The sequence below is a fragment of the Penicillium angulare genome (genome assembly GCF_028827245.1).
Source record: "Penicillium angulare strain IBT 27051 chromosome Unknown utg000012l_segment0_segment0, whole genome shotgun sequence".
Taxonomy (NCBI): Eukaryota; Fungi; Ascomycota; class Eurotiomycetes; order Eurotiales; family Aspergillaceae; genus Penicillium; species Penicillium angulare.
Window position 1 is genome coordinate 263,109 of NW_026623171.1, and position 27,997 is coordinate 291,105.

The 27,997-nt window shown below is 47.6% G+C and overlaps 14 protein-coding genes across 14 annotated transcripts; 9 read left to right on the forward strand and 5 right to left on the reverse strand.

Moving 5' to 3' along the window:
* Positions 1-596: 596 nt before the first annotated feature.
* Positions 597-1,664, forward strand: N7478_012723 (MDR family NADPH-dependent oxidoreductase; the record flags this gene model as incomplete). The annotated part of the gene is made up of 1 exon (XM_056928933.1): positions 597-1,664. The coding sequence occupies one exon, from the start codon at positions 597-599 to the stop codon at positions 1,662-1,664; it is 1,068 nt and encodes a 355-aa protein (XP_056772295.1).
* Positions 1,665-3,507: 1,843 nt separating this feature from the next.
* On the forward strand, positions 3,508-4,939 carry N7478_012724 (uncharacterized protein; the record flags this gene model as incomplete). The annotated part of the gene is made up of 3 exons (XM_056928934.1): positions 3,508-3,686; positions 3,751-4,124; positions 4,179-4,939. 3 exons carry the CDS (start codon positions 3,508-3,510, stop codon positions 4,937-4,939), a joined length of 1,314 nt encoding a protein of 437 aa, XP_056772296.1.
* Positions 4,940-5,540: 601 nt separating this feature from the next.
* N7478_012725 (aminoglycoside phosphotransferase family protein) lies at positions 5,541-6,263 on the forward strand (the record flags this gene model as incomplete). The annotated part of the gene is made up of 1 exon (XM_056928935.1): positions 5,541-6,263. The coding sequence occupies one exon, from the start codon at positions 5,541-5,543 to the stop codon at positions 6,261-6,263; it is 723 nt and encodes a 240-aa protein (XP_056772297.1).
* A 1,334-nt stretch (positions 6,264-7,597) lies between these two features.
* On the forward strand, positions 7,598-9,237 carry N7478_012726 (Lipoamide acyltransferase; the record flags this gene model as incomplete). The annotated part of the gene is made up of 4 exons (XM_056928936.1): positions 7,598-7,766; positions 7,836-7,939; positions 7,996-8,067; positions 8,143-9,237. 4 exons carry the CDS (start codon positions 7,598-7,600, stop codon positions 9,235-9,237), a joined length of 1,440 nt encoding a protein of 479 aa, XP_056772298.1.
* A 233-nt stretch (positions 9,238-9,470) lies between these two features.
* N7478_012727 (uncharacterized protein) lies at positions 9,471-10,773 on the reverse strand (the record flags this gene model as incomplete). The annotated part of the gene is made up of 4 exons (XM_056928937.1): positions 9,471-9,887; positions 9,943-10,216; positions 10,274-10,412; positions 10,632-10,773. 4 exons carry the CDS (start codon positions 10,771-10,773, stop codon positions 9,471-9,473), a joined length of 972 nt encoding a protein of 323 aa, XP_056772299.1.
* Positions 10,774-11,513: 740 nt separating this feature from the next.
* Positions 11,514-12,376, forward strand: N7478_012728 (fumarylacetoacetate hydrolase family protein; the record flags this gene model as incomplete). The annotated part of the gene is made up of 3 exons (XM_056928938.1): positions 11,514-11,572; positions 11,660-11,871; positions 11,949-12,376. The coding sequence occupies 3 exons, from the start codon at positions 11,514-11,516 to the stop codon at positions 12,374-12,376; spliced, it is 699 nt and encodes a 232-aa protein (XP_056772300.1).
* Positions 12,377-12,517: 141 nt separating this feature from the next.
* Positions 12,518-13,932, reverse strand: N7478_012729 (lactate 2-monooxygenase; the record flags this gene model as incomplete). The annotated part of the gene is made up of 4 exons (XM_056928939.1): positions 12,518-12,855; positions 12,942-13,584; positions 13,634-13,655; positions 13,724-13,932. 4 exons carry the CDS (start codon positions 13,930-13,932, stop codon positions 12,518-12,520), a joined length of 1,212 nt encoding a protein of 403 aa, XP_056772301.1.
* Positions 13,933-15,382: 1,450 nt separating this feature from the next.
* Positions 15,383-16,498, forward strand: N7478_012730 (SUR7/PalI family protein; the record flags this gene model as incomplete). Its single annotated transcript, XM_056928940.1, has 2 exons — positions 15,383-15,520; positions 15,623-16,498. The coding sequence occupies 2 exons, from the start codon at positions 15,383-15,385 to the stop codon at positions 16,496-16,498; spliced, it is 1,014 nt and encodes a 337-aa protein (XP_056772302.1).
* A 2,762-nt stretch (positions 16,499-19,260) lies between these two features.
* Positions 19,261-21,297, forward strand: N7478_012731 (uncharacterized protein; the record flags this gene model as incomplete). Its single annotated transcript, XM_056928941.1, has 1 exon — positions 19,261-21,297. One exon carries the CDS (start codon positions 19,261-19,263, stop codon positions 21,295-21,297), a length of 2,037 nt encoding a protein of 678 aa, XP_056772303.1.
* A 1,068-nt stretch (positions 21,298-22,365) lies between these two features.
* On the reverse strand, positions 22,366-23,640 carry N7478_012732 (WD40 repeat domain-containing protein; the record flags this gene model as incomplete). The annotated part of the gene is made up of 4 exons (XM_056928942.1): positions 22,366-22,406; positions 22,464-22,701; positions 22,775-23,361; positions 23,418-23,640. The coding sequence occupies 4 exons, from the start codon at positions 23,638-23,640 to the stop codon at positions 22,366-22,368; spliced, it is 1,089 nt and encodes a 362-aa protein (XP_056772304.1).
* A 444-nt stretch (positions 23,641-24,084) lies between these two features.
* N7478_012733 (uncharacterized protein) lies at positions 24,085-24,438 on the forward strand (the record flags this gene model as incomplete). Its single annotated transcript, XM_056928943.1, has 2 exons — positions 24,085-24,272; positions 24,303-24,438. The coding sequence occupies 2 exons, from the start codon at positions 24,085-24,087 to the stop codon at positions 24,436-24,438; spliced, it is 324 nt and encodes a 107-aa protein (XP_056772305.1).
* Positions 24,404-24,957, reverse strand: N7478_012734 (succinate dehydrogenase assembly factor 3; the record flags this gene model as incomplete). Its single annotated transcript, XM_056928944.1, has 3 exons — positions 24,404-24,474; positions 24,546-24,645; positions 24,742-24,957. 3 exons carry the CDS (start codon positions 24,955-24,957, stop codon positions 24,404-24,406), a joined length of 387 nt encoding a protein of 128 aa, XP_056772306.1.
* A 241-nt stretch (positions 24,958-25,198) lies between these two features.
* N7478_012735 (S-adenosylmethionine-dependent methyltransferase) lies at positions 25,199-26,026 on the forward strand (the record flags this gene model as incomplete). Its single annotated transcript, XM_056928945.1, has 1 exon — positions 25,199-26,026. The coding sequence occupies one exon, from the start codon at positions 25,199-25,201 to the stop codon at positions 26,024-26,026; it is 828 nt and encodes a 275-aa protein (XP_056772307.1).
* Positions 26,027-26,270: 244 nt separating this feature from the next.
* On the reverse strand, positions 26,271-27,694 carry N7478_012736 (ATP-dependent (S)-NAD(P)H-hydrate dehydratase; the record flags this gene model as incomplete). Its single annotated transcript, XM_056928946.1, has 6 exons — positions 26,271-27,152; positions 27,208-27,240; positions 27,298-27,308; positions 27,369-27,415; positions 27,474-27,513; positions 27,601-27,694. The coding sequence occupies 6 exons, from the start codon at positions 27,692-27,694 to the stop codon at positions 26,271-26,273; spliced, it is 1,107 nt and encodes a 368-aa protein (XP_056772308.1).
* Between the last annotated feature and the right edge of the window lie 303 nt (positions 27,695-27,997).

Below are 27,997 nucleotides of genomic sequence, written 5' to 3' on the forward strand. Positions count from 1 at the left end.
CATGTGGTGTGCACGTGGAATTGAGCTTACAGCTGCAATCTACATGCCTATTTTGAACCCCCGGCCCAATCATATCAACCCTTCATGCGAGAGTGAACTTATATCCACCAATTACACATAGTCTGTAGAACAAAGTGGGATACTCTCTACTAGCCTGATGCAGAGATATTGTTCCAAGTCTTGCATTAGATTCACGCAAGCCTTAATAGCCCCCGGGGCTACGTATATCGTATAGAAGAATATTTGCATAGCCGTGCACTAGCTTCATCAAGACGTCTGTCAGATTTGCTCGCATAATATTCCCAGATAGTTCGTTTTGTATACAAGTCTTGTTCAAATGCTAAATTGATTGGAGAGAGCACCACTAGTAGGCTACGGACCGGTCCAGGGCCGTATTGGTAATGGCATTGTCTAAAATGAGCTAACGGGGCACGGATCGCTATGCATGGGATATTAAAAGTCCGAACTAATCCATCTTGCCCCATATTACATGCCCCCTTGAGCCATCCTACTTGGGCATTTCAGTTGTTGATTGCTTCTCAATTTCTGGTCTTACTCAAACGCCATACTACTTCCACTTTTACCCACGTTCCATCATGGCTGAATCTCTGGTATTCCCATACGGCTCGCCTGAACCACTCAAGGGACTACGCCTCGCTGCGCACCCTAGACCCATCCATGGACCTGAACAAGTGCTTGTCCAGTTCCTCGCGGTCCCCATCAATCCACTAGACCTTCTGGTCATTCATGGAAAATACCCAATCAAGCCACAGAGTAGCATCCCCAACGAGGATGGTGAGTCACTGGCAATTCCGGGCTCTGATGGTGCCGCTCGTGTCGTCGAAGTGGGCACCGGAATCCAGAACTTGGCCGTCGGCGATCTTGTGATTCTACGTACCCATTGCAAAGGTACTTGGCGAACCCACGCGGTGCTTGAAGAGGACGACCTCATCCGCCTCCCATCCACTGTTCCCCCACACCTGGCCTCCATTCTACGCATGGGGATTGCTCCGGCTTACTTCCAGTTGCGAGAGTACTGCAACCTCGAGCCCGGCGACTGGATCATCCAGAACGCCGCTAACGGAACTATCAGTCACTTCATCAGTCAACTTGCCCCACTCTACGGCATCGGAGTTATCAGCGTGATCCGCAGTCGAGCTAGTGCTGATGAGTTGGAACGTACCAAGCGTTCGTTGCGCTCGCACGGTGCCAGTCTCGTGTTGACGGAAGATGAGCTCCACTCGACCAACGCCTTTGACGGGAAGAGGGTCGTGATGGCGATCGATTCCATCTCTGATGATGATCTCGCCCGCCATATGGCGACCCACCTTACGCCCGGTGGAACTCTGTTGACTGCTGGGTTTCTCGGCCCAAGAGTTTCGTCCGATGGGAACCTGCGACAGTTCCTGTGGCAGCGGAATATCACGCTGAAATCCTTTCGGTTGAGTGACTGCCTGGGGCGAAAGGACGGGCCGAAGCAGGAGGCGCTCTTTGATTGGTTCGCCAAACTGTTGACGCAAGGAATTTTGAAGGCACCAGCGCTTGAATACGTAGAGTGGAAACGAGGGGCCCCACAGATTGAACAGACGCTTCGTGAGGCAATTCACCGATCTCACGAAGGGGCGATTGGATCTCGCAAGCAGATATTTGTGTTTCAGGAGTAGTGTGACTAGATATATTGAATTGCAGCCCCATTCATATACTCTCTCCTAGTGTATTCTTTAAAATATTTAAATTGATTTTTTAGTAAATCATGCTTATATTGTAGACATCTTATACCTGATCTTATAGTACATCATACTATCAGATATTATACAAAGCTATAGGGAATCATAGGCTTTTCATGGTTGCCCATGGTCTTTATATAGTAATAAGCGAAGGAGTTCCACCTCTGGGGCGTACTACGTACATAGAAGGTTATCTCATGGGACCCTGTATGAACAGGTCTAAGCGTAACGGCCAGGGTGTAGTGAACCACCTAAGTCCAAGATGATTTTCATTAGTTTCTTTTGCATGTTTTGCACGATGGGGCTTGTTGTATTTTGATTGGCCGAATCGGAATGTCGTGTTCGTTAAGAGGTGAATCCTGGCATGCAGTCTTCTTCCTTCTTTACCTCCCTTCTTAACGTTGATATTTTCTTTATCAGACGCATGTCTACAAATCACTCGCATTCCATAGCTTTACGCACGTCATCATAAGTAGGCTCGCACTCGGTGTTTCGGACCTTTCGTCCTCTTTGTGTGTTCAATATGGCAGTGCATATATTTGCAGTAGATGATTAGTCAATAGGATTCGTAATAGAGTGCGCTAGTGATGCACAGTGTGTTGACCAATCGTAAATTCCGCCATTTAGTACATAGAAGCTCGCCACTGATCTAGATCTGGCTAGCGTTTCAGCCGCAGGACGGGAGATCCTGCCCGACCATCAAGCATTTACTTAAATGCATATTCAAACAAGCCTCGCCGTGACGGAAATCGGCTGCTCCTGGTTTCCACTGGCAATGATAATTCTCCGTTTGCATTGTTCCAGACCTCTTTGTACAATGTAGTGTTAGCACTGTAATAACACATAAGTCGAAGGCCAAACCTACTATCTTGGCCAAAATTAAATTCAAGTCGAAATCTTTACAATATGATACGAATTAGACCTGCACAAACTCATGGATTGACCCAGATGGGACAGCCCAAACCCGCCCGGGAGAATGACGGTCTGTTCCGTCCCGTGGCCGGCCGGTGTGGGGACGATGATGAGAATCACGGAAGATCAACAACGCCCGATCTACAAACCTACCAACCCGGACAAGCTTTGCCTCGAGCGTCGGCGACTTGCTGTCTCACTGCGTCAATCTAAACCCTTTTCTTCAGCTTCTCGTATTCCCTGCAAGCCCCCTAGGCCCCTATGTGACCTTCCGCGCGGGCGTTCCATCACGCAACATATCACGCCTTCCACTCAGGGGATTTTCCTATTCTAAGGCTATGACTGGCTTGCTTCTTGAATCCTTTGGATTTTGAGCGAAGGGAACTGGACGGTCCACTTGGTATATTACCTGCGAGCCCCTTGGCCCCATATGTAACCTTCCGCCCGGGGAGGATTCAATTGTGCAATAGATCACGCAATTTGCCTAAGAGGGTTTTCTATTCTAAGGTTGTAGCTGCTTTGTGTTTTGCATCCTTTGGATTTTGGGCCGATGGAAACAGGATCGGTCCACTTAGCATATTTGCTGCATACACGGTTCGACTAAATTTGACAAAAGGAATTTAGTCGATGTGGGTCAAGCGAATGCAGTCACAAAGAAATGCGGGCTCTTAATAACTAATCCCTCCAGCTCATTACAAATCGCGCGCTTGCAGGAACAGACCGAAAGCCCGAGAGTCCGACCAAGTACGGAGTAATTCTTCTGAATATACTATTTGAGAGGCGAAGATGGCATCTACTTCGTTTTTCAATTGCTCGTGTTTGGGTTTTATTCGCGTCCCGCCCCAGGAAAACAAAGAGAACGGCCGTTATGTCTTTAGATGTCGAAAAGGGCCCAGCCCCCCCAAGCCCCGAGCCTGCCTTCTCGCCTGATGATTCTCCCGATTCTGGCACGGAAAAGCAGATCGCAACACCACCCCCTCCGCCTAATGGAGGTGTTGTTGCATGGCTACAGGTTGTAGGGGCTTTTTTCTTGTTCTTCAATTCTTGGTTAGTTTAAGAGAAGTTTAGCGGCGAAACAAAAAAAATCAAGAACTAATTTCAACATGGGTAGGGGTGTCGTCAACACTTTTGGCGTCTTCCAAAGTTACTATGAAGTTACGCTTCTCCCCGGGTATTCTGCATCGTCAATCTCATGGATCGGTACCGTCCAAGGATTTCTATTGTTCGTCGTCGGAGTGGTTGTTGGTCCTGCTTTTGACAAGGGTTACCTGAAGACGTTGATTGCTCTGGGAACTTTCCTCGTGGTCTTTGGGTTGATGATGACCTCTCTGGCAACTGAGTACTACCAGGTCTTCCTCGCCCATGGTGTTGCGGTCGGAATTGGCTGTGCTTGTCTTTTCCTTCCTAGTGTAGCTACTGTTGCAACCTACTTTTCGACAAAGAGAGCTTTGGCCACTGGAATCGTAGCTTCAGGAGGAAGTATTGGTAAGTCTTGATCTAGGAAAAAAGACGTGAACGCTAGCTAATATCTGCGCCCAGGCTCGGTGATCTTCCCCATCGTCTTCCACAGACTCATCGGCCCTCTTGGTTTCGGCTGGACAACCCGTGTAATCGGCTTCATCGCACTCGGGGGTCTTCTCTTCTCGCTTGCCGTGATGAAAACGCGTTTGCCGCCAGCAAAGCAAGCCAGAAAGATCATCGACCCCTCCGCCTTCAAGGAGCCGCCATTCATGATCCTAAGTGTAGCCTTGTTTTTCGCTTTCATCGGCCTATACTTCCCCTTCTTCTACTTGCCCACATTCCTGAGTGACTACCTGAACGCCAGCGAGAACATCTCCTTCTACATTATCGCCATTCTCAACGCCGCGTCTGTCTTCGGACGAATCACCCCGGGTCTTCTCGCTGACCGGGTCGGTTCCATCAACACGATCATTCCAATCAGCCTGATCGCCTCCGTCTTGGCCTTTGCATGGATTGGAATCCATAATGAGGCGGGCACAATCGTCTACTCGATCATCTATGGATATGCGTCCGGAGCTATCGTCTCCTTGCCACCCACGATTCTCGCCAAGATCTCTCCGAACTTGAGCATCGTGGGTACACGAATGGGAATGTGCTTCACATTTGCTGGTGTGGGTCTTTTGATTGGAAATCCTATCGCAGGAACACTGCTAGATTTGTCGAACAAAATATTCTGGAAGGCGCAGCTGTTCAGTGCAGTCACTGTGGTCGCGGGTTCCGCCTTGTTCATCGTGCTGCGGATTGTCATGGGCAAGAAGATTGGCGGCGTGAAAATGTAAAAATAGCCTGAGGGCGTCCTATAACGACCCAGCATACGAAACTAGACACTAAATATAGCCTGAAGTTAAATTTTTTGGTCTTTTGTCAATTTTCGGAATTCATCCCTCGAACAAAACAGGGAATTCCCATGCTCAATGCACGGGTCTACATGGGGGTTATTCAAGTAAAGCCTTTTCACAAGCCGTAGGGTATGATTGTTCGTGACTGAGATTTCCCAATTCCTCTCTCCAAACTGACAACTTAAGTACGATTTGTAGAAAATCAAGAGACCATCAGAAAATCTGAAGTGCTCTATATGGGTCAGGTCCAGGATAAGAGCCACCATAGCCCGAGCGCTACGCAAATCAATATCCCTGCATCTGGTTTTGGCCGGCTCTTCGCTCCACCTTTATTCGCACCTTGTTACTCCATGAATCATACTCGAGGACATCGATTGACTGTTAATGCGAACCTCATCTGCCAAACCAAGCGAGCCAGCCATGGATGGCAAAATAGGGAAGGCGCCACGCAGCCTCTTGCTTTCTTCCACTCCGACTATGGATTGGCAAGAAACTATTTAGAGCAGTCGGACCACATGGAGTCCGAATCAGCCCTAGCAGAATGGTCAAAGGGCCTTGTGCCATGCCAGAGCTAGCAGCCTTGGAATACGTCGCTGAGCACACATCGACTGATGTCCCTAAAGTCTTCAACGCCCATTATTACGATAATGATCTCTACATTGAAATGGAGTATGTCCGTGGAACGAGCCTCGAGGAAGCGGGGTACTGCGGTCACCTGTCGCAAGACCAAAAGAAATACATAATCACTGAGGTGGCGGGCTACATCAACCAGCTTCGGAGACTAAAACCTCCGGGTGAAGGGATAGTTGCATCGGCAAGCCTGGCCTTCCATCACCGTGTCGGATCTTATACTTTCGGGCCTTTCACGAGTCATGAAGGGTTCCACTCATACATTCGAGCGAACGTTCCGATTGAGGACTGCAACGAAGTACTCGGCCCAGAGGTCACTGAATGCCACGCACGTCGTTATCGAAGCTGCTTTATCCACGCAGATATCGCCCCTCAGAATATCATGGTGGATAATGAGAAGGCCTCAGCGATCGTTGATTGGGAATTTGCTGGCTGGTACCCAGAATATTGGGAGTATACTAAGGCACACTACGGACAGATAGATCGACAAGAGCGGTATGATGGATTAGGAAACGCTATGGAGAGATATGACGAAGAGCTCAGAGCGGAACAAACTCTGTGGAAGCGACTGGACGAGCCACAACTTCCTTGGCGAGGGAGAGACTTTCTGATTCCGAGCTTGGACCGTACGTAACAGTATCGAGACAATGAGATATGGGGTATTTCGCAATTCACATAGGCCGACCAGTGTAGTTCATGCTAGCGGGCGTAGACCGGGTGCTTTGTAGGCGTTGATCCGCGAAATCAAGCGACTCGTCCATGAATCGGTCGACGTCGAATTGTTCTGAGAAGGCCATGGATTTCCGCGTAGGTAACTTCACTGGGCACCTTCCCAATCATGACCCTTCCAAGGATCGAGAACTCCATCGCTTACGTTGAAAGCATAGCAATCTGCCCCCTTAAACCCTTTGGGAGAAATGAGAATACCCCAGTGGTCGGCCGCACGACTGAGTCGCTGCCTTTTGCCGCCAATAGAGAGAGCATCGCGATGATGAAGCGAAAGGAAGACTTGGGGTTTTTGCTCATGGCCAAGATGTCCTAGAGCCGGTTCGTAAGAAAGTCTAGAAAGTAGACCGAAATTGACAATGAATTGTGAATGCAGGTCTTAAATTGGGAAAGCGGTTGACATCAGATACTACTACTACTAAGAGTGAGGGTGAGAATGGAAGCTGAATAGCTGCTACCTATAGTATATACATAAACAAGTGCTTCAGCGGTAGTAAGGCACCCGTAGACTGAAAAATCCGCTGTTTGATCTACATAAGCGCTGAACGTTCAATGAGGAGTAGATGGGTCCTGCTTGCTTCCACTTTATCGCCTGAATTCATGTACGGGCAATAATGTTACGGAAGTGGAGAATTTCCTCCTGTCGGTAATTTCAATATCAGGCTTTGCATTACGCTGCTGCCCATGTAGGAATCTAGGATAGTAGCAGACCTTCCATAATGGGAACGCTGAAAAACAATCGAGTCCCAGTCTAACTCGAATACGCCTTTTAATTCGCCTTTGTCGCTCACTAACATATTGGGCAGTGACAATCATCATGAGAAACCACCGTTGGTTCCGGAAGCAGGGTATCTGCAGGGAAAGTAGTACAGTAGTGTGAGGGAAGATATTTTCCAGTTTTTTGATTAGTCTGATGGTTTTCGTGGCAGTCTCTTTTTCAAGTTCGTCTTCGGTGTCACTATCAAGGTCATCATCCACAGGAAGCTGGTCTATCCAATCTCGGTTTCGCGGGTAGATCAACACAGCCTTGGAACATTTGAATACTTACAGGTGGGGTTGACAGTGCTCATTGGAGTGCGGGGGAAAATCACGTGGCTATCATCGGTTATCATCGGCCCAAGGTCCAAGGATGAAATCAAGGAGCAGCAGAAAGATAAAGACCTTACCTCCTCCAATTATTTTTAATGAATTCTACAAAGACAATCCTCGAAGTGGTCATCCAAACTCCCGGGATCTGATATCATGAACATCTTGCGTACGGGGAGGACCATCCCCCGCGTTCTGCGATCAGGTCAACCCCAGAGTCTTCTCCGCATTCTGAACCCCATCGTGTCTGTGTCGAGCCGCAGATTTCACGCAGGCCCCGCGTTATGGGGGGTCAAGTCACAAATTTTGAAAGATGTTGGTGAAGGTGAGTTACTAACAATATCATGGTTCTTTCTACATTCCTATGCCAATTGATTACTTATTTTCATAATAGGTATCACCGAGGTACAAATAATCCAATGGTATGTGGAAGAGGGTGCACACATTGAAGAATGGAAGCCTCTATGCCAATACCAATCCGACAAGGCAGTTGATGATGTACGCAAATAGTCTATTCTGAATGGGGCTCCGTAGCCAGCAGCTAATAATCTTAGATTACATCACGTTATGAGGGTGTTATTAAGAAGCTCCACTTCGAGACTGATGATACTGTCCCAACTGGACGGGTGAGTTAAATGAAACCTGCAATCTGGCCGTGTGTATTATGCTCTTATTAACATTTCTTCTTCTTTTCAATTAAGGCACTATGTGATATCGAAGTAGACGATGCAAAATACCCAGATGATAACCCGTCGCATGAGCCTCAAGCGACTCCGGAGACAACAGAACGACCTCCCGAATCTACCACCGTCGCAGCAGTCCAAGCTGCCGAATCGGCCATACCGGATACAACCCTTCCTACTGAGAATATCCCTGAAGCGCAGAAATCCAAGCATGCGTCACTCGCAACCCCCGCCGTGCGCGGTTTACTCAAAACACACCACGTCGACATTCTAGACATTACTGGAACAGGTAAAGAGGGGCGGGTTATGAAAGAAGATGTTCTCAAGTACATTGAAATCAGAAACTCTTCTACGACATCCTCCTCAATTACGGTCCCAGTATCTTCCATACCTGATACGAAACAGGCTGAAACCGAAACCAAACTCACACCAATCCAATCAGCCATGTTTAAGACAATGACCAAGTCCCTCAATACCCCACACCTTCTCTTTGCCGACGAACTCACAGTTGGCGGTATCATGTCCATTCGCAAAAAGCTTGCCAGCGATGCGCGTGATCCCAAAAAGCTCACACTCCTGCCTTTTGTTGTAAAGGCTGTCTCGCTAGCGCTGAATGAATTCCCTATCCTGAACGCCAGAGTCGATACCACTGTTCCGGAAAAGCCAAAGCTTATCATGCGCAGCAAGCAAAACATCGGCATCGCCATGGATACACCAACAGGTCTCATCGTTCCCAATATCAAGGATGTCGCGAGTCGCTCTATTTTCGACATTGCTGCCGAGATCTCCAGGCTCAGCACCCTTGGAAAGAGTGGAAAGCTGACACCTGCTGATCTGAGTGGCGGGACCATCACGGTCTCCAATATTGGAAACATTGGTGGCACATATGTTGCTCCACTTATTGTGCCAACAGAGGTTGCTATTCTGGGAATCGGAAGAACAAGAACGGTACCTATCTTTGATGAAGTCGGACAAGTGGTAAAGGGTGAGCAGGTGAACTTCAGTTGGAGTGCTGACCATCGCGTCATTGATGGGGCAACCATGGCGCGGATGGGCAATCGGGTGAGAGAATTGATTGAATCGCCCGAGTTGATGCTGCTTAACCTAAGGTGAATAAATAATGTACAAAATAAATGCATTCAAACCGAATATTACTTCTCTTGCCATGCTTTTTGCAAAAGTAATCATCTTATAGTCACACTTCTAACAAATCAGAAGAATCTGCGCTTTCACGACCTGAAGGCATTGGATGAACGAATTTATACACGTGTTTCATCTATGGCTATTTCCCAAGTCCGATCCGTATAGCTCCCAATGCTCGGAGAGCCTTCACTTCCCATTGTTCACTATAAAGCTCGCATAACTCCCTCAAAAGCGACCAAGGCCATTGCGTTCGCTGGGAACGCCCTCAGGAAACAGGGTACAAAGCCCCGCCAGTAGCCTTTGAATCCACGTTCACGGTAAACAGCCCTGGCCGCATCTTTCCAACTTTGAAACTGTCTTTGACCATCGTTGAGAGATCCTCCCATTGGGTCGGTCATCAAGCGCTGCTTTACCAAGTCCGACGGGTAAGAAGTGATCCAGAACATCTGAGCCGAGATTCCTCCAGCCCAAAAGTTGATTGCTGGCGCTGAAAGATTTGTATTACTTTTCATGTAGCGAGTGAGCATGTCATATGAGCCCCACCAGAAGAAGAAAAAAGAGCGAAAAAACATGGTAGCATATAATCCGCGATACACACCGCTGACGCCATGAGTGCGAAGCTAGAGTGCGCGTTAGTTAGGATTCACATATCTACCGGAGGTCATAAACACCTACAATTTTGCGAAGGCAATCTATGGGGCCGCTGTACATTCGCTTGTTCTTTTTTGCGGCATATTGCACCTGAAGGCGTGCTTTGATATGCTCAACCGGGGCAGCGATGAAGCTGACGGTAACTCCAGCCATAATTCCGGCAATTCCATGACCAACTGAGGGGAGTGTTTTCAAGTCGGGCTGAAAGTTTGTAAAAGGGATGTAGGTGCGGAGATGAGGTTTAGAGAAGACATTCTCCTGAAGAAGTTGCCGATATAGTGTCAACGAGCCTAGCATACTGCATGCGTTCTATCATTAGCAGGTGAATCTCTATATCATAGTGTCAAGAACTCACACAGAGTCCATTATCATCCATCCGACCAGCGGCGGACTTGCGCCTTTGTATAACCCTCGGACGCCTTCTTTCCGTATTGTCTGCATCGTACAATCAAGCGGTCCACGAAAGTGCCCATCTTTGCTGGTCTGAAGGCGAACTTTAATGGTATCGAAACTGTTCAAATAAGAGGAGGTTAATAAAGAAGGGTCGAATAGACGCGACGAGCTTAAAGAAGGTGGGGGACACACGGATGGCCGACTATATAGATTTGAAGCGGTTAGCAAACATTCTCCCACGGATGACGGAGGGAAGAAAAAGCACTTGAGACTAGACAAATTACGATAACGGGGAAAGCTATCCAATTTCACAAACATACCACTCAATTTCGCAATGCCTGAGAATATCCCGCCCACAAAGCCTTTGTAGTCCTTGCCTGTTTGGGGCGGAGCTACCACAGGCGTCGACGCCCGGATGTTGTCTATATCACCAGGCCCAGACCGTACGGAGCTGTGTGTCATTTTGAATGTGAGGAATGGGGTATATAGGCGCCTGCGCCAAGGGAATTGACCAAGAAAGAAATCAAGCCTCGGGACGAGAGCGATCGAGGGGCCCACTATGAGGATAGGGAAGGTCGGTCGCGCGACGGGAGGGACGAGGGCTGCGGTACTGCAAATTGGCGGGGTTGATACGGAATATGTGGTTCTTCTCTAGGCCCGATTTATGGGAATCATCCAAGGCTTGAGAAATGGGAAATGGGAAATGTGAGATGTGAAATGTGAAATGTGAAGAAGCTTGGAGGCCCCGCGTCAATGCATATCAATGATTTCTTCGGGGAGAGATAGTTCATCTCCGGGATCGGCTCCATCTCTTGGTGCCTCAGGTATCAATGTGTTCGGCCCAATCAACCAATCTCATTCTTCGGTTTGCTTCGGGTGTACAGTAGTACTGTCAATGTAGTTATAGCCTATAAGATACAGCTATGATATTCAATTCTTGCAGTTCATACATATCTGGCGCGTAATGTTACTAACATTTAAATGTATGCATGGAGCTCCGGAGCATTGATTCGTGGGGATAAATATACAACCGGCCCCGCCGCCGATTTCTCCGCATCAGAGCTATTCCGCAGTCATGATCTCGAGCCCAACCCCCAACTCGAACCCCCCCCCCCCCCCAATTGCGGGTTCACCTCTTCCAACATTCTACTTCCCCATACAACTGGTCAATTCTGCCATACAAGCCGTAAATATTGTACACCATGGCGTCAGCCCTCAAAGCCAATTGCCGCAAGGTCATGTGTATTGGCCGAAACTACGCGTGCGTGCAACCCCCTCTAGCTGATCCGACTGACCCATTCCCAATATATACGATGAAATACTAACAACCTCAATCGCATGAATATAGAGATCACATTGCAGAGTTGAACAGCGCAACTCCTAAACAGCCATTTTTCTTCCTTAAGCCCTCGTCCTCGATTCTCGTACCAGGCGCTGGCCCCGTTCTTCGCCCGAAGGGTATCAAGCTACACTATGAAGTTGAACTCGGTCTGGTAATTGGGAAGACCGTCCGTGATCTTGATCCAAAAGATGAGAAATCAGCATTTGATGCCATTGAAAGTAAGTCAGCCTTGCTCTCGAGTTCCTTGGGGCATGGCCATGAGGAAACTGTTGCTTATTTATGTGCGCTTAACTAGGTTACATCCTCGCAATCGATATGACAGCTCGCAATACGCAGGACGAAGCTAAAAAGAAGGGTCTCCCTTGGTCTATCGCTAAGGGGTTCGACACATTTATGCCCATTTCCGAAATAATTGACAAAGCGCGCATTCCGAACCCCCACGAAGCCTTCCTGCGTCTCCGCGTCGGCGATGTTGAGCGTCAGGCTGATTCGACTAGTCTGATGCTGCACCGGATTCCCAAACAGCTTGCGCAAATCTCTCAGGTCATGACCCTGGAGAAGGGTGATATTGTTTTGACTGGTACACCAAAGGGCGTTGGTGAGGTCAAGGCTGGCGATGTGATGCGTGCTTCGATTGAGGTTGATGGCAAGGAGATCGAGGAAGGCCGCATCGAGGTTGAAGTGCACGATCGTGAAGGTCCGTACGAATTCAAGGAGACCTAATTTAAAAGCTCAACTTTGAATTTTTCTTGAATGTCATTGTCTATAGACGGGCCGTTATGTATCAATGAATATATTGTCTTGATGCTACACGAGCACAGCGACCTATTTCTTGTCGCCTAGGGAAAGGCTTTCTTTCGGCAATTAAAACATCGCTTTAGTATCACCGCCATATTGTACCTTACGGATCAGTGACCGATTGCACTCCGCCACATTCCGGATCCCCGCCGTTGCCATGTTCAACCATAGGTCAGCCAGCAAATTCTTAATCACTTGTCGTGCGCCCTCACGCCCATCAATGGCAAATCCATATACAATGGGTCGTGAGACCAGCACCGCTTGAGCTCCCAGACACAGCGCCTTGATGATATCACTACCTGTTCGGATTCCTGAATCGAAAAGTACTGTCATCCTGTCACCAACTGCATCAACAATCTCAGGGAGCACCTCCAGCGAACCGATCGCACCATCAACTTGGCGACCTAAAAGTAGGGGAAAGGTAACAGATTAGTAAGTGCGCGACTGCATGGCAAAGCTAAACAAATCGCAATGGAATTGAAAATCATACCTCCGTGATTAGACACTACAATCCCATCGCAGCCCCATTCCAGAGCGAGCTTCGCGTCCTCCACATGCTGAATGCCTTTCAGAATGATAGGACCATCCCAGTTCTTCTTTATGAATTCCAGTCCTTCCCAGGTAGGCCCAGGAGCCGAGTAAGTCTCAGCGAGCCACATTCGAGCAGCAGCCGGAATATCATCTTCAACCTTACGTCCAGTTTCCTTCTCGACTTTAGCTCGGAACACCGGATCACTCAATCCAACCTCACATCCAACACCGCTAAGGAACGGTATGTATCCGTTATCCAAATCAGCCGGTCGCCATGCGAGAGGAACAGCATCCAACGTGATCATTAACACGGTGAAGCCATTATCCTTGGCCCGCTTCAAGAGAGATGCCGTGATCTCATTATCACGAGGCCAATAAAGTTGGTACCAACGTTCACCATCTTTACTAGCAGCAGCTAGATCTTCCGTAGAGCAAGTATTTGCTGTGCTCATTGTGTAGGGAAGCCCTTCTTCGGCGCAAACTTGAGCTAACCCGGTCTCGCGATCTTCATGGAAAATAGCCTGTACTCCAACGGGAGCCATTATAACTGGGTGATCATACTTCTTGCCGAAAAGCTCGATTGAGGTGTTTTGACCATCCATCTAAAATCATTAGCTACTGGTTATTTGTAGATCTCGGCATCAAACCAACCTTGCGCAGCATTCGAGGGATCCTGCGGAAATAAGTTAGAGGCTGTAAGTTACATACGATCTGCAGATTTGGTAATAGAATAGAACTCACAATTTCCATTGTCGAAAGGCCAATCGGTTCGCATCCATCGTAGCTTTCTCACCTGCACCGCCAGCGACGAAGTCAAACGACTTCTGGCTTAGAGCATCTTTGGCTTGTTGCTCCAATAATCGAGGATCGGTCGACACTGTCTGCCGAGTATCTAAATATACACCTTTGCCGTAGATCTCATTCTGATAGTTGCCGTAAATTTTAGACATAGCTGCTTCAAGTTTCGTTTACTCGGGGGTTCAAGTTGGGTGTTCAGTTTCAAGTTGGTGTAAGATAAGTAGGGCTCGGTCTCGACAGTTGTGATTTAAAATGTAGTGAACATACGAAACAGAGCCAAATCAAAAGTAACCTAATAAAGTGGGCGACCCTTCTTCTTAAGAAACTCTGTCATTTATACATAGCTATGGGGGCTGTTAAAACTGACCCCAAATCGTCAGACCCTTTAGCCCCAAATGGGTAATCTTAGAGTGTTGCGCATGCTCCAAGTTTGGAAGTGAAGAAAAGTCCGTGGACTGCAGCATATTGCAGCATAGTTATGTATTCATCACAAATTTGCGAAACTCAAAAGTAAAAATACGGAGTAGCTTCAGCAAATATGACGTGAGTTGGCTTCCAACGGTCCATTCTGGTGGTATTACGGGGGCCAAAATTGACTTACTAGGTAGTCTACATCCTGTTTAGCCCCCACCACCCACACATGGGCACCGTAAGCCCCGCCCTGGTGATACAAACCAATTAGGCCCGTAGAAAGATACATGCCTGGTTTCATCTGTGGGGATGGTAAGATAAAATCGATATGGCCTGATCGTAGGTGGCCGAACACTCCGACCGTTCTCACATAGGGCCTCTTGTTCAGAATATTCAGGATTTTGCGACACACTTCAGTTAGATAGCTGCCCGCCGGGAACCCACGAGGCGAGTAAGGCTGGGCCCCGCTAACATTCCCATGATGGTATCGGGTCTCCCTAGTCTCCGGTGGGGTCCGCTAGAGTGACCAGTGCGAAAGATGAGAAGATAAGTGCGAGGGTCTAGTGTGTAGCCTGGGGGGAGGCCCATTAGGGTTGTGTGACGAGCTATATGGGATTTTCCACAAGACAGCTTTGGAAGTAGTAATAAAGGCATGTATACATCGGTGAATTTGGGAAATTTGGAGCCTGCAGATATGTATACATACGTGTTACTCTTATGGGATGCCATTAGTTATATTGTACTAGTAGGATGAACTTAATAGATGCTCCAAGGCTCAAAACTATCCAGGCAGATTCTATGTGTCGATGCCAGGCGCCGCATCAATATTGCCAGCGTTGAACCCCCAGGGTGATCCTTGTCGCATGCGAAGTAACGATCTAGTGTCGGGACATGAATAGAAACCAAACGTGGGGCCAAAAAACCTTCGGAGATAAACCCACTTTTTCCCCTGGATATTCCCATCGCTTATTGGTTGTCGCCCGGGCCTTGCGCCTCTCTAAACGAGGCTAAAGCCGTCCTTCAATGTTGCTAGTGTCATCCCAAGAGGCTGTACACACCGCATTGCCGATCGTCGCATGTTAAAAACTGCCTCTCTCCCCCGAGGTCAGATTCCGTGTTTCGTATCTCACACTCTACTTCCTATCACCCCTCGCCTCGGACACTTTCTTTACATCTTACTCTTGCGACATCATGGGGAAAGCTGGACGTGTCGCGTGTATTATCACGCCTTATCTCCTGACGATCGCTACCTTAATCTGTATCATCGTTGTGGCTTTGGGATGTACCAAGTCTAGCTCCAGCACCTTAAGCAATCTTTACTTCATTCGGGTAGGTCATGAACGTTGATTTTTTTTTAAAAAAAATCACACATGAGACTGGCAAGATCAAAAAAATCTATTTGGAACGCGACTCACAATTGCGCTTGAATAGGTCGATCTCAGAAACATAGACAACGGCACAAAGACGGATAGCGAAATTGAAGACATCCTCAATGAGTTCCACATCACCAGCGTCAACTCATCCGAAGTGAAGGATATCGTGGACCAATTAGCCAGCAATGAAGAAGATAGCGAGATTAAGGAGTTCTACGACATTGGTCTGTGGGGTTATTGCGACGGTGATGTTCGCGACGGAAAATTCGAAACGACCGACTGCACGAAGCCCAAAGGCGACTTCTATTTCGACCCAATCTCTGTCTGGCACCTGGACAGCACCTCAATCAAGGATGAAATGCCGGATGACTATAACAAAATCATGAAGGTTTACAAAGCCGTCTCCAAGTGGATGTCTGTCGCCTACATTATCGCCATCATTACCACCGTTATTGAGATCTTGGTTGGCTTCTTCGCCATCTGCAGTCGCTGGGGTAGCTGCGTTACCACTCTCTTCGCTGTCACAGGCTTTATTTTCACAACCGCTGCGTCTGTCACTGCAACTGTCTTGTTTTCCGTGTTCAAGGGTAGCTTGACCCACACTCTTGAGGCCTATGGCATCAAGTTGCACATGGGCAAGAATATCTATGTTGCTACTTGGCTCGCTGTTGCCTTTTCCCTTGCTTCGACTATCTTCTGGGTCTTCAGTGTTTGCTGCTGCTCCGGTCGTTCCCCTTACAACCACAGCAACAAGCCCCGTGGTAGAGGGTTAACCGCCGAGAAGGCTCCTTACACCTATGAGGCTCTTGGTGCCGGTGCTCAACCATTCGGCCATCATGACAGCACTGCCTACCCTCCTCCCTCTGCCAACTCCTACCCCATGACCAACCAACCGCCGCAGGCGAGCCCCTACGAGCCTTTCCGTCACTCCTAAACGAGGACTGATGAAGCAAAAAATTCATACCACTTTTAGGTATCCTGGAATTGTTCTTAGATTGTGAATATGATGGCGTTGAATAATGACCCCGGGGCTTTTATGTTGAATTCGGCCCAAATTTTCCTACTTTGTGTCACTTTATTTATTTACTTTTTGGTTTCTCCATGTGTGGAGACGTCTATTGATGAGAATTTCTTTCTAATGACCTAATGCTTGAACAGCTTGTCTAATGCCAATAGCACTGTTCTCCCCATTGACTTTCGCTTCTCAAAGGAGGCCTATTATGTAGTATGACTCTAATCTATATGTTATGTGTTTTAAACATCCATAACCATGAAATATCAGAATTATTAATTCTCTCAACCTTCACAAGGAAACTAGTTAGCAGTCCTTCGGACATTATTAATTTCCCTGAAACCTTAGGGCCCGTCTGTGTATTACCCCTATTCCATGGTGGGCCCAGCCTAGCGCCATTATCTGGGTTAAGAAAAACACAGCGCTGTGCAAAATGGGGCCGCTTTCTATTTCAAGATCTACCGTTCAAATGACAAAGCCATACATTAAAAAGCACATGTTATGCCAATTTCCACATCATTTTTTTGCCAACGTCATTCTACAGGCGGTCTGGTTCTCTCGGGGCACTTGCAGAAGTGAAAGGAGATGAAGGGTGGGGAAGAGCTAGGCTAGTGTACCTTCAAGCGTTCCAAAATTTGGAGTGCAATGGGCAAACTCTCAGGAAAGGCATATCTATACAACTTTCAAGTTCGATCTTATGCGTCCCCAAATTGCAGGAGAACACGAGGCCGAGTCATAAGTAGGAACTAATTCGATCTATCATTCTTAGTCGTGAGGGAGCAGATCTCAGCCTTGAAATTTGCACTCAACCTGCGGTTTCAAATTATCAATGACATCTTCTCCGGAGTTACCAAGCCACAAATGTAGTAGAGATCTCGATGCCCTTGACTACCCGATATGTACATAGGTGACACAGTTTATTAATTTTTATCTACTCATTATTAGTAAATGACGAATACTCTCCTCCCATTTGCCCCACTTGGTATGAATATTTGAATCTATGTTGGGGTAAAAGGTCTGTGTATACGGGGTGCATGGGCGATGACTCCTACCTACTACGTTCAGGCAAATTGAAGCTATGGAAAATGCACATATGCAGCATTGCGAGTATAGCTCATATGCTCTCACACCCGAATCTAAGCCAATGAGATGTGATTATGTCCAAAATTCATTGGTACGTAGATAGGTAGTGAGAACTCAATCCCTTAATGTTGTGTAACCCGAAGAGCTTCAGTGAGGGCCCATGGGTAAGCCCCGCGTCTACGTACTGGCTAAGAAAACTACTATAGACGCTCTTTCATCAAAGCGAAAGACAATTAACCGAGGACATGACTTTTCATACAAAGCAATCGAGACGGTTATCAGCATATGACAATTGTCCTCGGCTCTAGACACAATTTCAAAGCTGTTCAGGTCCTGAAACTTGGGCTGACGCAATGGGCCTGCGGTAGCTCAAGAAATATGGTTTCACCACATGATTTGCTTCGAAAATATTTATCAACCGCTTAGGTGTACTCGAATACTCTGTACGTATGACAGAGATTGGTTGCAGCAAGAGATCTCCCTGGTTGAGATGAGCATGTGGGGGCGGGGCATGGGGCATGGGGCTTGGAGAGCTCATACAGTGTAGATCGAAGTATGGAGGCCGCTTCAATCCCGACTCTTGTTTTCGATGATTTTTACTATGTACGTTGCATTTGTTACGCGCTCTCACTATTGCCACCTACCGATATACATGTTGCTAGGTAATTCTTACAGCTGCAATCATATACTACCGGGGTATTTCTATATCTATTATATAGTATAGGGATGTGTGTTCACGTGTTTTTCTACCCCTATGTACTAGGCACATGTCGAAAGTTATAATTGTAACCTTTGAAGCTGATAGGTACATTCAACAAGGCTGCTGTTGTTTATAAAAATGAAATCAAATCTATTGTTCTCAAGGTTGCAAATTTTGATCTGAGAGCTGCAAGAAAGAAAAAGAAAGAAAGTGTAACGGACTATATTGTGATCTGTACGAACCTCCCCCACTATGCTGTCGCTGATGCCGCGATTGATCTTGTATAGTAGCCAAAGCCAAATATCCTAATAATCATTTTCAATATATAGTGGAATATTGGAATCCGATCGAATGTCGGTAAGACTAAGTTCACCTAGCAAGTCGGAAAATCAAACCTAAATGGATCCACGAGTCGAATCTCACGCCGCACATATCCACATGTGCACCTCGTGTTACGTTCAACTACATACCCCACCAGACACGATGTACATGATATAGACTTCCGATGTATCTAGTATATTTGAGATCTATTATGATAATTGCTACATCGAGCAGAGCATTGCATATAGCCTACCAACAATGGCCGCATATTCGAGGATACCATGATCGTACAACAGGATTCCACTCAATATTAGTGCTGCATGATAAGCAATAATGTAACCATCTACGATACAGATATAGATGAAAATTTGCGATTAGCGCAATTCCATTAATGAGCATTACTCAATATTTTCGCCCTGCACTTGATCATTGTCCGAGCACGGAAGTGGTGCGAGAGAAAGAAAGGAATATAAAAGATGCCTCGAATCCCAGACAAAAGATAGCAATCATTCTATCAAAAAACAACTCAATTCACTACTATAAGCCATCTTCTTATTGATAACCTCCTCTGACCTTCAACATGCCTTACATTGCCCGGGGTAATGAGCTCCCCGAGATAGCGATCCGAGGTGGGCTCGTTGACCCGCGAGCTGATCACCAGCATTCGTTCAACAAACGGATTTCTTGTCGAGACGTGACGGACTTCATCTCTAATACAGCCGAGGTCTCTCCTCTTGAATTGCGCGACAAGAAGGCCGCCGCTAGACATACTAGTGATTCCAAGGCCAGACTGTACAAGATCCTTGCGCGGACAAATGAGCTCAGCCGGCCTTTAGAAGTGAAATCTGTGGACCAGCCCATCTCCGATCTCCTTCCAGGTCTGGTCGTCAGCGGTGGTCTCAGTCGCTCGCCTGCTTTCGATTGTATCCCTGTTGTTTCCCACTGGGGCGAGCGTACCGAAGAAACTTCGGCAGAGGACCCTGCTGCCAGTGTCCGTCTTGTTTCAACTTGGAACACCATCCATGTTCGTGGAGAAGGCCTTAACAGGGAATCTCCCCATGGGGCTCCGTGTTGGCTGTTGAAGTCCCACGGCATTGGACCCATCGAGCCTGGTTCGCCGAAGTTTGCCCAGCAGTATTCTTCCGAAACCGATACGCTGACCACAACCGTTAATTTGGCCCGTCGCCCTGACACGGTTCAAACACGAGGAGTACTGAATGCTGCTTCAAGTATCTCTTGGATTCGTAATGCCCGTGTTGCGGATGCCGTCGACTGTGCAGTTGGACTGTTGGCCGATGCCGCCACTCTCTTGGAAGCTCGTGACAAGGTTATCACAACTGGCCAGACACAGAAACTGGACTTTGCAGAGGTGCGCGGCGTCGAAGCACCAGCTTGGTGCAAAGCTCGCAAGCCACTTGCCCCAAAGCTGAGCGGCGTGGCAGACTCAACAGACAAGGTTTGCGATCAGATATTCGAAGCAGAGGGCTGCCAAGGACCCTTAATCAACACTAGCATTTTCTCCATGTCGATGGGCTACAACCGTGGTGTATACGGCGGATCGATCTCCGGTTTATGGGCTATCATGGACTCAGCCTTTGTGCTGGATTACTCTATTGGTACCGATACATCTGCAATGGCAGACAGGCTCTCTTTTGCTTTCGCCGAAGTGACTGCCGCCGCCGAAGCATCTACCTCTGCTGGGCCTCACATTGACGATGTTCGAATTGTCAAGGGCTGCAACTACGCGTGTGTCCGCCAGAAGACGATTATCGAGGATAATGACCCCGTTGAATCCAAGCCGTGCATTGTTGTGTGGAATGACCTTGACCGGCTTGCCCGATACAAGCTAGCGGACGCTGTATTTTGCCATGTCTACTACGACTCGGGTGGTGGTGAACAGATGGCTGCAATTGCCGGCCTTGGGTGCGTTGCGCACGACTGGATTGATCTTGGACCCGACACTATGTGTGGAGAAGTCAGTAACATTATTCCTTCTTTAACACGCGGATCTCTGGAAGAAGGCCCACTGGCCGAGGTTTACTCACGATTGATCGGTGCTATGATCTGGTACCGCAACAATGACCCCTACAACCCGGCAGCTCTTTGCCTTCTCTGCACTCACTGGTGGCAGCTTTCAAACTGCCGACACCGTCCCATCACTCTGCTTGGCCGAACGGACTTTGGTGTCGAGGCAGCCATCGCTCCCACGATGCCTGAAGGCAGACCCGAGTTGGAGCATTTCCGTGCCAACGGAACCAGAGTTGAGCGTGGACAAGGCCCACTCTCCAGCGCCGAGGCTCGACTCCAAGCCCTTCTCGCCACTGACATCTTGCCCGAAACTCGTGCTGTCATTGACCACCTGGTCAACCCTGTTCTTGCATATGTGAAGGGAGGTGACTCTCTTCCATCTGAGAGTGAATTCGTCGGAACCGTCCTGGCTGCTGAGCTGGCATACCCCCACGGCCAGAAGATCATGGAACTATGGGACCTCGCCATCGTTATGTGGGAGTGTGGAGCAATGTGGGGAGCTGGAGTGGCAGGTCTTTGCTACACCCATACTGGCAATACTAACTGTGACCGGGCTCGTCATGATTTGGCTGATCACACCTGGACTTAAATGCATCTCATCTTTAAGTGAGATTCAACCTCAAACAACTTAAACCACACGAGAGGTCGTTTTGCAAATGCAATTTGATTGAACGTGAGCTATGAGGCTCAAAGTCAAAATTGACCTCTAGTGTTGTCTTTCAATGATTGCGTTAAACTACTACAATTTGACGCCGTTGGGGTTGTTTTTTTGAAGAAGTTTAAATGTTTCGGTTTTCAATTTAATTTGATTTCAGGTCTTCAATTCGTGCGAGAGCTCGTTCAACCGTGAAAGGTCAGAATGTAGCCCGATCATGGATAGGTACATAGCGTACTATCATTACTGTCGTTCTCTAAATTCAAATAGCCTTTAGGCTAAATACAAATCAACTTCTAGTGTCTAAGTCTACACGAGATTTCACCACATTTCTTGTGCGGTGCAAATACGCTCAATTGCACTGAATAAGCTGTTCTGCCCATAGTAAGAAGGTGGTTACTAAAATAAGGATACCTTTCGAGTTTGAGTAGGTCCACTCGAAAGTATTTCATAGACAAAACAGTGCATTCCATCATCTGAAAATAATTCTTACCTTTATTATTAGAAGGTTTAGAAGGTTTAGAAGCATAAAGGTAGTTATAGAGGACTATGGTCCATTGAATGATTGTATGGTTATAATTCAAGAGAGTTTAACTAGGTGTTGGACTTGGGATTTTCCAGGATTGTTTCCTTGATAATTTTACAATGGCATTGTAATACCAATCTACTTCCAGGATTATAGACTTACCCGTGGGCCTGTAGTGGAATATGAAAGTGTCCACGCTTTAACAACCTTCCAGTAAAGGGACCAGACGCGGCCCCAGACAGCGAAGAACATATATGGCCAAATACTGGGCAGTTTGAGTAATACTTGTGTGGCATTGATCGGGTTCATTATTTGAATGCCCAAAAATCTACTGAATCCGAATTTGAATGTTCAAGAATGGATGAATGGCGTGTGACAAGTCAAGAACTTCACGTGTCTGTGACATTTTGACGTGTGATAGTCTTGATTTGCTTGATCTATGAATGCACTCGGTTTCCATGTGATTGAGATGGAGTCTAGGTTGACCAGATCACAACACGACCATCAACACCACTCGCTATGGGCAAAGAGTTAGTATCATATCATTTTGCAAATGTTCCAAGGAAAGTCTTACTGCTGAAGGAGCTCACTTGGCCGTTAGCCTCTTCATAAGCGCGAACGGTGTTGACCGTGTTCTGGTGTGTGGATTTAAGCTTGGTATCAGCCTGGGTCTGTCCCTTCAGATCCATTTGCCGGAACATGTTCAGCGCAGATTCTTCCTGAGGCCCAGCAGCACCGGCATTCTGATTTTCGAGGGAGCCAGCCAGTTGCCATCCATTCTCGTCACCCTGGAAGCGGAATGGTTCGCAATCCTGTAACGTTAATAATTAGCATGAATACCACACTAGCATAAATGCCATCTTATACGCAGCCAGGGAGACTTACATGACCGGCGGCAATAATTTCAGTCTCACCGTTCCAGATCAGGCTGTTGAGCGGAAGGAGACGGGTAGAGATATTCAGCATTGCCCGGGGCGGCTGCTCTGGTGCGCTGGGGTATACGACCGTAACGCTGCTGTCGTGACCAGTAAAAGCGAGAGCATTACCAGATGGGGAAAAGGCGACACCCTGGATCCAGCCAGCGGAGTCGTTCAAGAATTCGCCACAGATTGTGTTGAAAGGCAGACGCTCACCCCAAGCGCTGGGTTCAGGGCGCTCGTCAATGCCCTTAATAAAGCTGGAGAAGACCCGAGCATGCGAGTCAGTCGAACCCGCAGCAAGCAGCACTGAGTTCGGGTGCCATGCAAGTGTGGTAATTGTGCTTCGAATGGGCTTCTTCAAGTGCTTTGAGATCCACCAGTCATTCTCCTCTTCAAAGTAACAAACAGCGATGACGCGAGCGCCAGATCCGACGGCGAATTTCTGCTCGGAGGGGGACCATCGGACGAAAGTCGCTGCACGGTTGATACGGAGAAGGACTAGGGTAGGCTTCCAGCCAGAGGGGGTCTTTTCCCAAACATAGGCGTTGCGGTCTATGTGATAAGCAACATTAGAGAGAATCCATCGCAATAAGGGAACGTGTACTAACCCTGAGAGCATGTCACAATGCGACCACTGTTAGGAGCAATGTCGACACTAGTCACTGTCTTCTCGTGGCCCTTCAATTCATCGCTGAGGGAGAACTTGTTGCCTGATGCTTGGTACAGCTCAACATTGTTTTCACGGGCGACAGCCAGTGTCTGTTTATCCGAAGAGAATGAGTGGTCTGCAATCGGAGCATGGAATAGATGGTGAACTTGAGGGGCAGCCATGGTGTGAATTCCGACAGGAGGAGCTCTCTACCGTCGATAAGAAAGGAGCAGTGAAAATGGGGGGAGGAGAGGAGGAGGTAAGCGGGGGAAAGAGGTGTTGCTCCAGGCCCCGGAGGTTTACATCACTGCCACCTTGGAGGCTTACTAAGCGTATCCACTGTCAAGCCAAAGGTAATTAACCGTTCTAAAATCCTCTTATACTCTAGAATTCAATAACCGGCTCAATTATTCCATCCTGTTCGGTAAATGCCTACTTCTCGAACAATTTGAAATCGTCTGGTGTGGTGTAAATTTGGGAACTGTAAGGACACGCGCAATGTCCACTGCAGATGGAATACGGTAGCTAATAGAAGAGAGAAGATATCATAGTGCTCAGATTGCTTCGCAGTGTGACTTGGTATTCGGTCAAGTCACTTAATTCGTAGGGCATTTAATAACCTAGGAATGTGGTGGAGGTCGTTCTTACGTCTTCAACACGAGACAATTACTGGCGATAAAATTGATGTGGATCACACCTGCTTGGCAGAGGACTTCGCTACGAAAAAGGAATTCTGTCAGAGTCTGGAGACACGTGGACTACTTTATGCGCTTTCTTCGGGCGAACTTGAGGATATTGGTTTCACTTTCGATTGGTATAGACACAGTATAGTATAGTCCCGAAGGTCGAATGATCAAGAAGACGCGGGTAAGCGTCGAGACGCCAGCATCTCTCGCAAGTTGTATCGCATCAAAGTAAAATTACAAGCCGCATCGTTGTCTGAAATCATTGGTGTTCTTCTCCTCCCTCGTTCCGTATAGCCTGCATGAGCTCAAAGAGCTGACCGAGTTGCTGATCTGCAGTAATGAAAGAAGTCAGTAAGCCCAAACAAAAGAAACGTGACCATGCCGCAGGAAATCAATCTCACCACTCATCTTGTCTAGCTTCGATTTGTCAAGCCTTTCTCCCGCCCAGTTATCCCCTTCTAACTTCTGGGCGTAGAGCTGCCACTCAGTTAGGAAGCCAATCTACCATTGCATAATTAGTTTCGGTCGGTCTTGTCCACCTCTATGATTTGCAATCCGCAGCTGCGGAAGCCCGGAGAACAATTGAGAGTCACATACGATATGTAAGGGGTTCTCTGCAGTCCGATGCGCCCGAAATTCCTTCTTCACGTATGAATCGCCAAGCACGCGCATTTCCGGGTCCAGCCTGCGGTGGACGCGCAAGATGCGACGATAAAGGTAGAGGGGCGGGAGGAGGGCGAGCGCCTCACTCAAACTGGATTTTGAGCCGATGGCAGCCGGCGTGGCCATGAATAGACGGTGGGCGAGACGCATGTCGGGATATGCATGTGGTTGTGTTCAATGTTGAAGGGAGGACCGAATGACATAATTATCTGGGGAAATTTTCTTTTTTCCCTTTCGCGGGTAAAAGGCGGCGAGGCGACCGCGAATTCGAGCACCCGCATACATATCGAACTTTGCACCTTTATGTTGATCTTACACCTTTAAATGATCCCTCAAATCAAAACATTCCTTTCTTTCATTCGTTTATAATTGGAATCTTGGACAATATAAGATGTTACCGACACCCGACACCTCACACGTCTCCTTTGATACCATATATGAACCTTCCGAGGATTCGTACCTTTTTCTGGATACCCTATCATCAGAGTCGGAATCAAAATGGCTGTCTCAAAGATTTAAAAATTGCAGCGCGCAGTCAACTTCCAGCGCCAATGCTGTACCCTTGGTTGTGGAAGCAGGAACAGGATCTGGCGTTGTGCTAGGATTTGTAGCAGCGCACTCGCAGAAGATATTCGGGCGTCCAGACATCCTGACGCTCGGCACAGATGTGAATCGGAATGCTTGCCTGGCAACACGAGAAACCGTATCTCTTGCCATCAAGGCCAACAAACAAGAGAATGATACCCCTGACACAAAATCAAATCCGCATACGATTCATATCTCCTCCATAACAGCCGATCTGTGTACATCTTTACGGCCCGGGAGCGTTGATGTTCTGCTTTTCAACCCACCTTATGTGCCAACAGAGGATCTTCCACGTTTGCCAACCGCATCTGAAAATGACCCCGTTGTGGCGCAGACTATGTCATACAGCTCGAAGTTTGAGAGTGATTCATACTTTCTCTCATTGACCTACGCAGGCGGTGCTGATGGTATGGAAACTACCAATCGCTTATTAGATGCCATTCCGGACATCCTTTCAGATCGTGGAGTAGCTTATATCTTGCTCTGCAAGCAAAACCGACCGAATGATGTAAAGCAGCTTATTCATGAATGGGGACGGGGCTGGAATGTTGAAACTGCCGGCTCGAGTGGCAGCCAAGCTGGCTGGGAAAAACTTGTGATTATTCGGATATGGAAGGATAATACCATTGTATAACATAAAGCCAGATAGAAAATAACATGGTTCCCCTATCGTTTTTATCGCTGAGATGCCCAACTGAAATACACTGAATATTACATGTATGACTGTGGACACGGGGCTTTGTCAACTAAGCTCTGGGGCGAAAGAAATGGAACTTTGAATATGCTTGAAGGCTAGTCTTCTGTGAAGACTTTAGTCTTAGGTTGATGCTGAATACATCGAGATTGGAGGCCGGAATACATAACTTCACATCATGAACCTAGAGGTGGACTTGAGACCCCTCGGGTTCGCCAATCAACCTTAGAAAGCTTCCATGCACTTCATCAGTCAAGTCACTGGCCTGCATACTCCGTCCCTTTATCTCGAAAGCCCGCCGCGAGGATTCCCTGGTGATACTACTACCCGCCCACGCAGCTAAAAGCAAGGTTGTGCTCTTCGATAAACGCTTATCACCCGAGTCCAACTCAGCTTGCACCTCAACCCCAGTCCGAGCCTCAACCTGACTATCTCGCTCTCGGGATTCCCATAAGCGGTCATGGTAAGCAGCTCTCCAGGCAAGGAAAGTGCCAAGGGAACCCGTCAGAGTATCACCCTGGCCTCCGCTTCGCTTCAGTCCACCTTGAATATCATTAAATATACTAGTGACTCCATTTGAAATGATATCCTTGGGTCCCTTCTGCAGGATAGTCACGCCACCCAGCGCATTTGATAACTGCTCACATGCATCAGACGCTTTGCTGGTCTTATCATCGCCATTTTCCTTCGAAATATCGGCTTGGCTTGAGGCATTAACCCCCAGCGCCTTGGCTAGCCGACCAAACTCAACCACATTCGGCGTTAAGATGCATTCTTTATACCCCTTTATGAGGCTAGGCTTCTCTGTAATAATCAGAAGTCCGTCTGCATCAAGAACGAAGGGAATGGATCGTGAGCGCGCTTCTTTGATCACTTCTGCGACCACATCAAGGGTAACAGGGTCACGACCTAATCCAGGACCAATAACGAGCACATGCAGACGAGAAAGCATGCTGATTATGGGGCTTGCAAGGGCTGGCGCGTCGATCGATTTGGGGTCTTTAACAGTGTCCACGCTAGGAAGCAATGGGTGCACCATTAAGTTGGGCGAGTAGCCTTTGATAACCTAAATAGATATTATGAATGATGTGATACTCGACTGTTTAAACGGAAAGAAGTACCTGTGCGGCTGAGCGATCGCAGAGAACATGACTCTATATCGGTGTCAATTGAGGCTTGCAACTTGTATCATATGGTGTTTTTCAACATACCATGTCACATCCTGACTCCGGGTTAGTTCACGCAAATACTGGTATGCTAATTCACTGATTCAGAGGCGTACCTAGTTTCGCAGATGCCATCGCCGAGAAGTATGGAGCACCGGTATAGCTATATAAGGTTAGATTAGCCTGCAAAATACTGACCACAGAGTTCTTGTTTGTCCTACTCAGCACATCCTCCAATAACCGCTACACGACCGAGTTGACCTATACAGATCATGAGAATCATCAAAAAAATCGACAGCCGCTGGAAATAATCTAGAGCCGGCATTTAGCGCGGGTAGGACAACACACCCTTGTGGAATCTCTCCAGCATTGGCGGGACAATCTTCCGGACTTGGCTGAAAAGAACCTTCGACGAACTCGTGATCTGATGAGCTGGCTCCATGATGAATTTTAGCTCCTCTACGAAGGGTTCAGAGTGATTGAGATTTTTGCGCGAAGCAGAAAAGAAAGTGAGGGGATATAAGCTTGCGGCGGGTGATGTCACAACCAAGTGGGGCGCGCATGCGGAATGACCGGTTTGTAGTACCACACAACTGGAACTTTAACATGGAATACAAGTATTGGAAACTATGATTCACCACCATAATATATCGATTTATGGAAGTTTGATTGAATTTGCATGAAACTGCATAGTTGTATTAAAAGCCGCAATATCTGTCGATGCATTTCCGAAGGATAACATACT